This window comes from Oryzias latipes, chromosome 3 (assembly GCF_002234675.1).
Source record: "Oryzias latipes chromosome 3, ASM223467v1".
In the NCBI taxonomy this organism is placed as follows: Eukaryota; Metazoa; Chordata; class Actinopteri; order Beloniformes; family Adrianichthyidae; genus Oryzias; species Oryzias latipes.
The window spans coordinates 17,841,862-17,854,955 of record NC_019861.2 but is presented as its reverse complement, the minus strand read 5'-3'; the positions used below and the strand labels follow the sequence as shown (position 1 = coordinate 17,854,955).

General features: G+C 37.1%; 1 protein-coding gene across 2 annotated transcripts; it reads left to right on the top strand.

Moving 5' to 3' along the window:
- The first annotated feature begins 1,156 nt into the window (after nucleotides 1–1,156).
- dhodh (dihydroorotate dehydrogenase (quinone)) lies at nucleotides 1,157–8,731 on the top strand. Of its 2 annotated transcripts, XM_023953422.1 has the most exons (10): nucleotides 1,213–1,282; nucleotides 1,362–1,396; nucleotides 1,841–2,053; nucleotides 2,141–2,340; nucleotides 3,870–3,952; nucleotides 4,250–4,437; nucleotides 6,699–6,812; nucleotides 7,695–7,848; nucleotides 7,925–8,084; nucleotides 8,190–8,687. In XM_023953422.1, exons 3-10 carry the CDS (start codon nucleotides 1,943–1,945, stop codon nucleotides 8,257–8,259), a joined length of 1,080 nt encoding a protein of 359 aa, XP_023809190.1. In that variant the 5' UTR covers nucleotides 1,213–1,282; nucleotides 1,362–1,396; nucleotides 1,841–1,942; the 3' UTR covers nucleotides 8,260–8,687. The 2 variants fall into 2 exon arrangements, with proteins under 2 accessions (XP_004067096.1, XP_023809190.1); XM_004067048.4 differs by lacking the exon at nucleotides 1,362–1,396 and having other exon boundaries at nucleotides 1,157–1,282; nucleotides 8,190–8,731.
- Nucleotides 8,732–13,094: the final 4,363 nt, after the last annotated feature.

Genomic DNA, 13,094 nt, shown 5'->3' with positions numbered 1-13,094 from the left:
TAAATATATTGGGGTCTTGTCCATGAGTGGGGGAAGACTGGAGCGTGAGATTGACAGGGGGATAAGAGCAGTGTCCGTAGTTATGTGGTTGCTGTTCGGTCCGTTGTGGTGAGGAGAGAGCTAAGCCAATAAGCAAAGCTCTCAATTTACTGGTCAATCTTCCTCTGTGGCAGATGGTCCAACAAGTGACAATACAGTGATGTAGAGTTTTATTGTTTTAGAACAAAATTTAATGTTTTTTGGGTGAATATCACTCTAAAGATTTAATCTGCTCCTTTTTTCTGATTTTCCTAATTGACTTCTATTTTCACAGAAATATCGTCCTGTTGTCCCCTACAGTGGACATGTTGGGAAATTTTAAAAAAAATTTTTTTTTTAAAAATTAAAATTGTAAGTTGTTTTTTTTAGGCCCGAATAGATAGGAAATCACACAAAAACAAATATTGGGAGACACTTTTTTTCCTCGGTTCTCAGGTGGTTAAAACTTTGGGGTTTCTTAAAGGGCTTTTTTCACTTGTTGAAATGGCATTTCAATTTTAAACAACAGCCACTGTGAATTAAATGTTTGCTTAATAAAAAGATTTTTGTAGCACACTCATGTGTTAGTATTTTTTTTTCCCATTTGAACTAGTCTTGAATAAAAATAAACTGCAAGTTAAAATGAGGCATGTTTTTTTAATTAAATATTATTTGAACTAAGACTCAGATAGATACATAGATATGCAAACTTGGAAAACTATATTTAGAAATGTACTTCATTAATATTTTTAAAAAGCTTCTTCAAATGCTATTAACTTCTTATGTCCACACTAAATTTAAAATGGGAAAGAGTTTGAATATTGCACCCACTTCACTGTTTAGTTTAACTGATAAGGTATGCCTTTGAAAAGTTTTTTATTTTTCTTTTCTATCCTGATGCATTTTAAATTAAAAATAAGACAAAGAAAAGCCCCACAGATCATTTATCCATAACTTTCTTGAGGTGCTCATTAAATGCACCACTGAGTCTTGCATATTGGTAAAAATAAATAAAAAGAAAACATTAATTTAAAAAGACGAAATATGTTAGCTAAAGATGTGAAATAGTGTTTCGAAAATGTTTTCACTATGAACATTGACTGTATTTGAGAATAATAAACCACACATTTGTAGCATCCACTTCCGGGTCATGAGTCGTTGGTGAGGTATCGCGAGAACATGATGGGGAAGTTGCTTTTGAGTAACATGGTGAGGCGTTCATGTCCCCAGACACAGAACTGCGTCAATGGCGGGACAATTGAAGGTAACTCAGGACTAAATAAACGATTTCAGATTTTCCAGAGGTATACATGTTATTATAACTCTTGTTTTCTGTGCTAAAGTGTAGCCTCAAACCAAGCTAACCTAATGTCGGTCGGTAAGTTTTACATAATAAAATCCTGAAAGTTATGTATACATTTAATTTAAATTGAACTCATCCCGTCGCTTTAATGCTGTTTGCCTGCACATGCTATTTGGAATGTTTAAATAAAGAAAACGTTACTCTTGTGGTGATGAAATAATGTGATGAACACATTATTTCTCACTAAACTGATAAGCTCAAGCCAATCATAACTAATTGTCAGTTTTGTTGCTTCATTTACACTGTCGTGTCGTTTTAAGGAAACACATTGGTGTTGCAGGTAGAACTACCTAGCATTCACACAGTGACAATTCATGGCTCAAAGCACTGAATGCCGACACAACCTTTTGTGTCAACTGGATGGTAAACATGTCATTTAGTGCCATTTCTGTGACAGTCGCTTGTTGAGATCTCCAGTGGATTCTGTCACTCGAACATCTGTCATGTCTTCATTAACAGAGACGCCTTAAAGATGCGGTGAAGGTCATCGGGTCAGGAAGCCTCCTGTTTGCCTCTTACCTCACTGCCGTTGGAGATGAGCGTTTCTATGCCAACCAGCTGATGCCTCTGCTGCAGAGGATTGTGGGGCCAGAAATGGCACACGTGTTTGCGGTCAAGATAATGGGAATGGGCCTTGTTCCTCTGAACCGCTACCAGGATCCTGCAGCTTTAGTAAGCCTGGAACATTTTTTTATCCTCCTGTTAAATTGAAAAAATATTTATTTCTATTTGTTAAAGTTGGACCATTTGCCCGTATAGGAGGTGACCACACTTGGCCTGAAGTTTAAAAACCCTATTGGCATTGCAGCCGGCTTTGACAAGCATGGGGAAGCTGTGGACGCTCTTTACAAGTTGGGGTTCGGCTTTGTTGAGGTTGGGACAGTCACTCCAAAGCCACAGGAGGGGAACCCGAAACCACGAGTGTTTCGGCTCCCTGCCGATAATGCAGTAATAAACAGGTACCTTTCAAAAGACTGCGCACTTTGGGGACAGAAATAAAATCCTTATTTGGTGCATCTTCCTGAAACAATTTCATCTTGATTAAGAACTGAAGTAGTTACAGATAAATGTGCACTTTGTGCTGCTTGACAATTGATAGCTGTGGTCTGTACAGCCACTGTAAACAATTCCTACTTCAGCAATGAACACGCTTTTTCAGATTGCCCTTCTGTGACAAACTAGACTGTGAATTTGTATTTATTAAAAGAATTGAGAATTAAAGAATTAAAAGATTGCAGACGGATGCAATCTTGAGTCAGATTGTCTTTTTATTCTGTAGACTTGGTCCTAGGATGGATGAAAGCCCCTCATCTATGAAAATACCTTCCAGGAAAATGCCGTGACTGTGTTTGTCACAAATGTATGTCTGTTAATCGACTCTGATTTCCCTTATTTCTTTCCTAAAGCCTCATCTACCACCTCAAGAGAAGTTGTGACCGTTCTAGGAATAACTTATTTTTTTTCAAAGTCAGGGTAGGGTAGTTAACAAAGTTAACCAAAGTTAACCCTTAAGCTTTTTAGAATTCATAACCTGCCCACTCAATATAATGGGTTATTTATTCAACTAGCAGATAGTAGATTTCCTTTTATTGTATATTTCATTTGTTTTTGTATGTTGTTTTTAAATCTAATTTTGGTTTTAATCCATTATTTGATGTGAGGTTTACCTGAACATTTTCCACAGCTAGAATCATGAACATGGCATCTGAATTAATTACATTTACTTTTAACTGATTCTTATTTCATGGGTTCTTCAATACATCTGAATACTTGATGGTTCTGGTTTTACTATTTTGAAAATATTAAAAAATAAAATGGATGAGGTTCCTTAAGAGTTAATTACTTTCTTTATTTAATATTTTCTTTTCTTTTTTATAATACATTTTAACCTCAGAAGCCATAACATGTTAGGCACAGCACTAACAAATCTTCATTCTTTCTTCATTCATATTTTTTCTTTTTCTAGATTTTTTCCTGTAATGAAAAGTTAAGATGAATTAGATTTTGTACATTTTAGGAAAATTAAGAGAATTAGACATAAATGCCTCATCCCTGGGTTTTATGTTAATTTAATTCTTTTATGGGAAATTTTCACTTTGATTTGTTTAACTTTTTAATTTAACCATTTTAATGTGTAACGTGCTTCTTAGTTTAAAACCTGCTTCACAAATCGACCGGCCTTCGGACTGTGTTGTTAAAAAAATTAATTAAATTAATTCTATTAGTAATTGTTTTATCTTTGGAATTTTATTTGTTGACAGTACCAGAGTCTGCAAAAATGGACTTTATAAATAAAGTTTGCCATTCTTTTGAACATAATTTTTGGTAAAAAAAATGATTTGTGTTTGTTACTGATGTTGTAATGTGGGATAATTCTAAAAACATTTATATTTTTATATCAATGATCTTGGTTGCTGGAATTTTGTTTCTTTTTGAAGCTTTTTGAGGATTTAATTGGTGTTGAATTGTCATGTTTATGGTTTTCCAGGTATGGATTCAACAGCTGCGGTTTGGCGGAGGTTCAAACCCGCCTGAAGGCCAGAGAAGAAACACAGCAGCAGTTAACTAAAAGTTAGTGGGTTTGCAGTGTTTCCTGTTGTTAAAATGTTTTTAATTCTGTTGCCTTGTTGTAAGTCGTTATGAATAAATGTAATTTTTTATTCTAAACATCCAGTACTAGTGTACTATCAGATAAAATACCCTCTGCTAATTAGCCTTTGAAATGATCCTGACCTGTCCTTGTCTCACGTTTTCACGCTCACAGCTCATTTAGCACATCAGCAGCCTCCGCCCCAGTTAAGTCATGGATGTGATGATGCGGCCTCTGTTTCTGTTTGCCTGGACCTTCATTTTTCTGTATGCTTATAGCTGGCCTTCCCCTCGGCATCAACCTAGGAAAGAACAAGCTTTCCCAGGATGCAGCGGCAGATTACAAAGAGGGGGTTAAAGCTCTGGGCCCGCTGGCTGATTACCTTGTGGTCAACGTCAGCAGTCCAAACACGCCAGGTCTCCGAGATCTACAGGGCAAGGCTGAGCTTCGGCAGCTCTTATGCACAGTAAGACTTTCCTAATGTCCTTGGAGGGATGCTGCTGTCCATAAACCCATTATTTTACTCAGCTGCTTTCCCTCTAAAGCTCTGCGACAGTGAAGGGATGGAGCTATACCTCCAAAGAGTTTGGAACCTTCCAAAGTAAAAAGTGGCTCTATATTGTTCCATAGTAAACCTAAAAATATGAAAGGTGGGCACAAATTCTGAAGCTGATATAAAACATCACAAATTCTTCTTAAGATCAAGATGAAAAAGTCAGATTAATCCACATCCTTATTTTCTTTAATTGATTAATTCAACGCCTGCAAACAAATCTCCCTCAAAAGTCTGCATCTGAGAAGTTGGTCGTTTTTAGCCTTAAGCTCCTACTTTTTAACTTCTCGTCATGGATTAATAGAAACTTTCCAACTGTGTTTAATATTTAAACAGAAAAGTTATGTTTGAAAAACAGTTTTCTATTGTTTCTGTTGTCTCTAGGAAGCAAGGAACAGAGTTTTGGCAAATAGAATTTGCTGATCAATGCTAAGGGTTATCCCATCGTCCTAATAACCAGAAGAAAGTTGCAACAGCACCTGAACAAAAATGCCACCAAACCACAGAGGTGCCTGTGAGAGCTCAGGTTTTTCTATTTAAACTGTAATGTCAGCACTCCTGTGTGCATTTCAGCACAGCTGTCCAAACTGAAGAAAAACCTGACAATAAACCGCAGATTCATCAGTTTGAAACTTATAGACAAAAGGGAAAACCTGCAAGTTTTGGGTTGTTTGAGCCTGAAGGTTCAAAGCATTCAGATGCACAGAGCCTTAAATCATTTATAGTATTTATTTTGAACAAAAAAAAGCTCAGTTCTGAAGGTTAGAGCTGCAAGAAATTGCATTTGCTCACCACAAAAACAGAAAGCAGGGCGCATGAGAAATGTGAAGGCGAGGCTGTTGGGTTTATGACCCTCCCTCTTTAAAAGCTAAAAAACTAAAAGGAAAAAGCAGCTTTATTGGTAACTAGGGTGTCTGTTTACCAGCGATGGAGGGAATGACATGTTCCTGAGATAAACAACAATTAAAACAACTTTATGATGTGAGGACAGCTTTGCAGAGTCAATCCTGCCTTCCTGCATTTATCTGCAGATTTTCTTCCTTGTAATCAAGTAGCACCATTTTTGTGTTATAAATGTTTACATTTATATGTTTGTACACTCAGTGATAACGTTAAAATGACTCAATCTGTTCTGTTCTATCTGTAGCGTGTGCAGCTGTAGCTCATACACCCTTTTTAGGGAGCAATGTCTTTTTTCCCCTTCCAGCCTTTAGGCTAAAGGAAAGTCAAGGGCAGGGTTAATGAGTGTCACCGGCCACTGGCAGACAGCATGGTGATGAAAACCCTCTGGCTCCATTAATAAAATACACTTTTTGACTTGCACGATTGATTATGTCTGATTTAATTTAAAAAAACAACATTTCTTATCAAGCTAATACTGCTCGACAAGCATTTTGTCGAGCAGTATTAGCTTGACAAGATTTTTTTTTTGCATTTCTTGTTGACCAGAATTAACTGAATTTACCAATTTTTTTCCTGATTGGGTTGGATAAAGAATTATCTGTATGGTTGGCTATCTGTCTAAACAAACTTTAGTCAACTCTTTGTTTTGTTTTTACCATTTAATGTCTGTTTGCAGATTAAACAAGATGTCATTTGGATCATAAGGTGGATGCTGCTTCAGTCTTTTTGGCTCCGGTACGGTGGCCCTGAAGTGCAAATCACGTCAAATAATCATTCAACGCAAAAACGTTTTAAAGATCACAACGGCAATTTAAAATGCAAAACAAATTAAAATAAAAAACTGCTTTACATTTTAGAAAACAAAACAAAATTCCAGAAACCAAAACGTAAAAAAATGAAACGAAAAAACATTTCAGAAAACAAAAGGAAACGACGAAAAACCAGAAAAGGTAGATACTTTGGGCCATCATTGTTTTGGTGATGTTCCTGCTTTTTCCGGTTTCTCATTATGTTTCATTTTTCTAACATGTCATTTTATTTTCTGGAAATGACTTTTGCTGTTGTTTTTGTCTTTTGTGTTTTGGTTTCGGGTGTTTCTTTAGTTTGTTTTCTAAAATGTAAAGTTCTTTTCTTAATATTTCTTTTGCTTTTTAATTGTTATAGTGATCCTTAAAATGTTTCAGCGTTGATGTGATTTGCACTTCAGGGCCACCGTACTCCAGTCCCTCTATAGTTCTAAAAGAATTTTCTCTCCCATCTTTCCTTCTCAGGTGTTAAAGGAGCGTGACGCCCTGCCGGACGCACACAGGCCCCCCGTCCTGCTGAAGATCGCTCCTGACCTCACAGCCCAGGACAAGCGAGACATTGCTGACGTGGTAGCTGAGGTGTGGGTCCGCCTTCATTTGCCTTTCATTTCATTGAGCTCAATCGACCATTTCTTGTATCAGCTGACTTTAGGATCTTTCATTTGTTCAGGTTTCACCTGGGCTTTAAAAGTATCCCAGACTATTTAGTGATTGTCATCACAATGATGCTGAGATGTTTTTCCCATGAGTCTAAGGGTTTATGTCAGACAGGTATGCAGCAGGTCAGTGGTCGCTGCATGGCTCCTGGGCGATGGAAGATATCAGCGCACCGAACCTCTGAAATCACAAGAAGGAAAATGCTCTGATTTGATTAAACAAATATCGGCTAAAGAAAGCACTCGACTGACTTCAGGGAAACTGAAAGTGCAGACACAGTTTGGGGTTTGTCCTTAAGACACCTTGAATTGGAGCTCTCCAGGTCTCCACTGCTTTTAAAGATTATTAAGCTGATTTGGTGAAAGAACCAACAAACTTGTTATATTCTGTTGGTGCTTTCCTAGAGTCACCTTGATGGAGATAAACAGTTTTTACAGCAGCTAGGCTGGGTTTATGTGGTAATTCATTTGATGCTGAATGAAGAACTGTGTGCATTTTTCTCTACTGGAGGAGAACTCTCAGAAACTTTGGCTGTGTCCAAATTCCCTCCCCAGACTATAAAGAGCAGGACTATCTAGTGCCCCGGATTTTATTCATTCTCACTTTTGTTTTTCAAACTGTAAACTTGACCTATTAGCTGGAGTAGAAACCAAATAAATAACATTTTTTGAAGACTCCACTGTGTTCTCATCAAAGGATTTATACAAAATAAGTGTACGTGCATTTATGTACGTCTTCTCCACCGTCCTGAGCACACGCCGCTATCTTCCCGCCTTTTCTTCCCTGTTCCCTTTGTGTCTGCAGCTGGGAGTGGATGGTTTAATGGTGACTAATACAACTGTGTCCAGGCCAGAGACGCTTCAAGACCCACTTAAGTATGAGACTGGGGGGTTAAGTGGGCAGCCTCTCAAAGAAATGTCCACCAACACTGTGAGAGAAATGTACAAACTCACCAAAGGTATTTTTTCCAGAGGTTTACATCTTTTAGAAGATTACTTATAAATAAAATACATTTTATGAATATTGTTTGGTAGGAAAAGTGCCAATAATTGGAATTGGAGGGGTTGCCAGTGGGCAGGACGCCATGGATAAAATTCGAGCGGGGGCTTCTCTGATTCAGCTCTACACTAGTTTGACCTATCAGGGGCCGCCTGTAGTGACGAAGGTCAAAAGAGAATTAGAGGACCTTCTTAAGTGAGTATGACACCAGGTATCCCTTTTTAATAACAACAGAAGGCTCATTAAAGACGTTCTCTTCCAGAGACATGAATGAAGTGATGTCTTCATGTGTTTGTGCAGAGATCAAGGCTTCAGCTGCGTAGCCGAGGCGGTCGGTGCCGATAACAGGGACGCAGATGGGAGACGCTAACGCCGACACTCCAGGGCTCTGAAACACCTGTCACTGCCATTTCTGCAGAACAGCATCAAGACCATCGTCGACTCCTAATGGATCCTGGGGTAAAGTCATTGCCCATTTGTCCATTCTGACGTCCTTTATTCACAAAAAAGATCTATATAGTCCTGCCTTTACATATAAAGTCCTTCATGAATAATGAAGATGCATCTGTATTATTAAAGAGCTGAGATCGGCAGCTTGATTTCAGTTTTTTAAAATGTTTTGTTACAGTGTAACAGCAGTTTGTTTCTTACTGGTAGCATAACTTTTCTGAATTCAGGTTGTTTCACAAAGATTTGTCATTCTAATGTTTTTAAAGTGACAAAGTACTTTAAATGCAGGGAGGACTTAGGTGCAACTGTCTTCTTCTTTTATTCTATTAAAGTACACACATTTGGAAATGTACTAAACATTGAAAGATTAAAAAAATGTCCAAAGCAGTAAATGTTTTGTCTTTTTCTTCTTGTGCAGGTGTTGTGAGACGTTTGGGATTTTTCCAATTTGAATTTGTTATTCATGACCCCCCCCCCTCCCCAGTTTAATCACCTCCTTTGGTGGTTTTAATCTCTTATTGAGGCATAAGAAGGTTTTCTCATAGGCAGTGATTATTAGCTGGTGCAGTGAAGGCAGCGGTTCTGTGAGGATCAGCTGTGAGCTGCAGGGCGCCTTCATGTTCCGCTCCCGAGGCAAAGTCCAGACTGGCTTTAACGCCATATGCGGTTTCACAACAGCAAAGCCTTCCAGACAAGCTAAACTTTCTGAACTTCTTGGTGACTGAAATAGCTCAGAGCCAGAGAAAAGGCATAGCATAATGTTACTAAAATCTTTGCTTAATTTGGGGCTCTGAGGAGCTTTCCTAAATGTTATTCGGATGTTTGGCGTTGTTTGTGTCGCATATAAAGTACCCTAATGTAAAGTTTTGATGTTGAGATGGAGATTGGGGACTAAACATGGCACAAAAAAATCATAAATGCTGAACAAAGTTGATGTTTTTTTTTGTTTTTTTTTCAAGTTTCCTATCAGTACTTTTATCAAATTTTCTAAACTTTAAAAAGATATTGTGAAAACAAAAACTCTTACAACTTTAAACTCACTGATTGTATGTCAGTAAAGAGGAAAGGCATAAACCTCCAGCCAAGAGTCGTGTCTTTAATCCAAACATTTATTAAATTCATCCCTTTGCATCAAAATGAATTATTGAGAAAGTCCTTAATGTTTTAAAATGGCTCAGATACAAGTCTACTCCTATGAATTATTTAACATTCTCACATCTGGGAGAATGTAAATTAGCCTTGTTTTAATCTTTGGTTCATTTTACAGACATCACTTCTGAACCGAATGTCCTCTTTAAAAAAACAGTTGGAAGGAAAAGGGAACAAATCAGCCAAGTATTCATCAAATCCACAAAGTTTTTTTTGTGTTGTTAGCACAGGTGGTGAACCTCAACATCAAGCTCTTTTTTGAAAAAACAGGTAACATTTACACAGGTAAAGATTTTTTTTACAAATCAACCCCCTAAACCTTCCTGTTCCTCTGCATGTATGTCAGTCCATGTAGTATAAATAATGAATACTTTCAAATAAATATAGTAAATGCACTGAGTAACCAGAGAGGAGGGTCAGCCTTAGATAAGTCTGTACGATGCTGCTACTTTCTAAATCCATCACACGTTCTCTTTGCATGAATTCATCTGTCTTTACTTTGAAATTCTTACTATTTTAAACTAAATTGAAGAATCAAGTAGGTTAAGTTTAGATTAAATTATTTTCACACAGGTTTAAAAGACAAAAACAATTTCCATTTTTTTAAAAATCCAACTTTTCCTCGCAAATTTTTTCTGCCCTGAACCTTAAAAGAAATAAAATTGGGAACTTCTTGGACTTTTTATAGATTTTTTGTTTGTTTAGTGCGGCTGTGCGACTCGAGAAAAAGTCAAATCAAATGGCTAACTTATTGATTCCTTTATTTAAACCGAATTCTGCAGGAATCTCTGGAAATGACTGACTGTTTGGAGCGATGCCTGCTTAAGATGAAATCTAAATCCAAATCTGACGTCACGACAGCCTCATCTTTCATGCATGACTGAACGCCATGCAAAAGAGAGCGAAGTGTTCCCTCGACTCCCAAGCTTATCGGCATTGTAGAAAACAGGAATGTTGTTCCTTTGCCTAAATCAAGAATAACAACTAGGGTTTTAGCAAAAAAGCTCCCCTTCAGGCCTGTGAGTGTCTTGATCTGATCGTGTCTGATCGAGAGCTGCAGCGTCGCGTGACTGACATGTACAGACTGGTGTCCATCTGCACATGGCTGTTATGAAGGCGTGCGATGCCTGGAGCTTCTCAAAGTCACAGGTGTGACTGTGGCAGGCGGGGTCACAAACCACACACCCCCATGCCCAGATTGATTACTGCTGATGGATGGTTGTGCACAAAGCGAAGACAAAAAGAGACAGACACAGCTTGATCTTTTAACTCCTAGTTTAAGAGCTTCTCTGGTCTATAGAGAGAAGTGATGGAGATTGAATTGATGTAAAACAACATTCTGAAAGAGGAAGCTTTCACTCAGTTGTCTGTGCTTTTTAAAAAACCACAAGTTCACCTGTTTTTATTAGTTTCTCGTAAAAGTCACCTGAGCAGAAAAATTGATTTTTTATTTTATTTTTTTGGGTTTGATCCCACATAAACAATTACAACGTTTCATGCGTTGACTTGTCCATTATGATTAACAGTCATTTAGTTTAGGATTTTCTAATGACCGAAAAAAAAAAAGGTCACTGTTTTAGATGTAGTTTCTAAAAATCCTTTAGATCCTTCTTTGCTGAACTTTGTCTCCACACACGATGACTGAAAACTTTCACACACACAAACTGACTTAACACTTACCTAACAGTATTGGTGTGAATAGCTTTTTCAGTAAGTAATCCTTTCTGAGTACAACTTACAATTTTAAGAGAGTTTTAGCGCCAGTTTACAAACCAAAATTATTTTTTTAATTACGACTTTAAAGTTATAAATTTACGAGAAAAAAGTCCAAACTGTTAAACTACCACTTTATGACTTAAAATTCAGACTTTAAATCTCGTAAAACAACTTTTTTTTTTGGTGGCCCTAAAACTCAGCCGTACAACTGCCAATTATGTATTATGGTATAGATTAATCTTATTGTATATTTCTAGGTCATTGCACTCTGTATATTGTTACATTTTATTCTTTTCATGGTATACAATACATTTCCAGTATTTAGCCTCCTTCTAGTGCTTATTTGCACCACTCTGTCTATACTGTTTGCATTTTTAAATAATTCATGGTACGCAACACTTTCTTTATTGCACCAGTATATTCAATTGCACAAATCATATTTATCTTCTTCTGTATACTATCATATACTCATATTTATGCTTACTGTTATACTTCCAAAATCCTCTTTTTTTTAACAGAACATATGACTTGAACTGCACACTTCTGGTTGGATCCTAACTGTACTTTGCTGCCTTCTACCCACATGTGCAGTGTCAATAAAGTTAAATCTAATCTAAATATGTACAAAATAGTTATGAAAAAATATATATATTTCCAAAAATCCATCTCCCATCGTATTTATTTTGAGTCTTTAAATGCATGGAAACACAATGTCTTTATTAAACTATGGTTTTGCATGCTCAGAATTTCCGTGGTGCCAATTAAAGCTGAGCGAAAGTGAATATTCAGTAGGAAATATATTTTCCATCAATTACAATTGTAGTCATGGCGCCTGTTTTGTTCAATATAATAGAGGTTGTTATGAAGACAAGAAGCCCAGGAGAATGTGGAGATCTCTCTTAAATATTGCAATTTTCCAGCTTCTATTTATATCATTGTCCCAGAGTTAGTTTTAGGGCTTTACATAACTTGCAATAAAGTGAGCAGCTCTGTCTTGGTCATGCAGTAAAGCCATATGGGACTTCAGCTCTCATCAGCCTGACACAGCATGAAACAAAAAGGGTGAGAGGAATAAACAAGCATTTAAATAATCATCCTTGATACTATGGTTAACACTGCAACATATTTTTTCAAAATAAAGCCAAGCCAAACATGTTTTTGTCATGCACAAAGAAAAATTCCAAGGAGATAGGTGCCTCCTTGCTGAAAGAGTCATTAGTGTCAGAACATTATGTAGATGTTTTACTATCACATCACCTTCAAACGCAGTGAAACCCCTGCCATAAATATGAAAGCAGGAACCTCTCAGCTCGAGGACAGACCGGTGATAGAAACACTCAAGCTAAGTGCAATAGTGGCTTTATTGTGGAAACTTAAGATGAACTTTGCGGATATGTGTATTTATAGGGAACAACGTCAGCACCGGCTCCAGGTAGACCTGACACGTGGCCAGCAGTCTGTTTACCCGACTGTGGCTCGGTCTGCTGGGCAGGTGGCATAATGGGGGCCGCTCTGTGATTATGAGTGAATAATTTAGCTGACATATCTTCAACGTGAGGGACTAGAAAACGAGGATGGATTATGATGAAGATGAAGTCATTATTTACTTTAGACTCTCAATGGAAATTGTTTTATATACTATGTCATCAAACTTTAATTAGGCGGAAAACTAGTTGACAGATTGCAATGGTTTTTTAATGAAAAACAAAACAGCCATACAAGATGATGCCAAAGTGACATATTTATTCATAAATCTATTAAAAAAATTATTTTTTTCTTTTCTCTCTTGTTTAAACCCTTAAAATTCAAACTTTGAAAGAAAAACAAGTCCAGTATTATAGAGTTGGATCACGATTCAAAATTTACGTGGATTTGTCAAACTGGACACAT

Excerpts from the sequence above, each read along its gene's own strand:
- dhodh (XM_004067048.4), top strand. Across the intron at positions 2,054-2,140 it reads ACCAGGATCCTGCAGCTTTA|GAGGTGACCACACTTGGCCT; the intron begins GTAAGCCTGGAA and ends TTGCCCGTATAG. Across the intron at positions 6,813-7,694 it reads TTGCTGACGTGGTAGCTGAG|CTGGGAGTGGATGGTTTAAT; the intron begins GTGTGGGTCCGC and ends TTGTGTCTGCAG.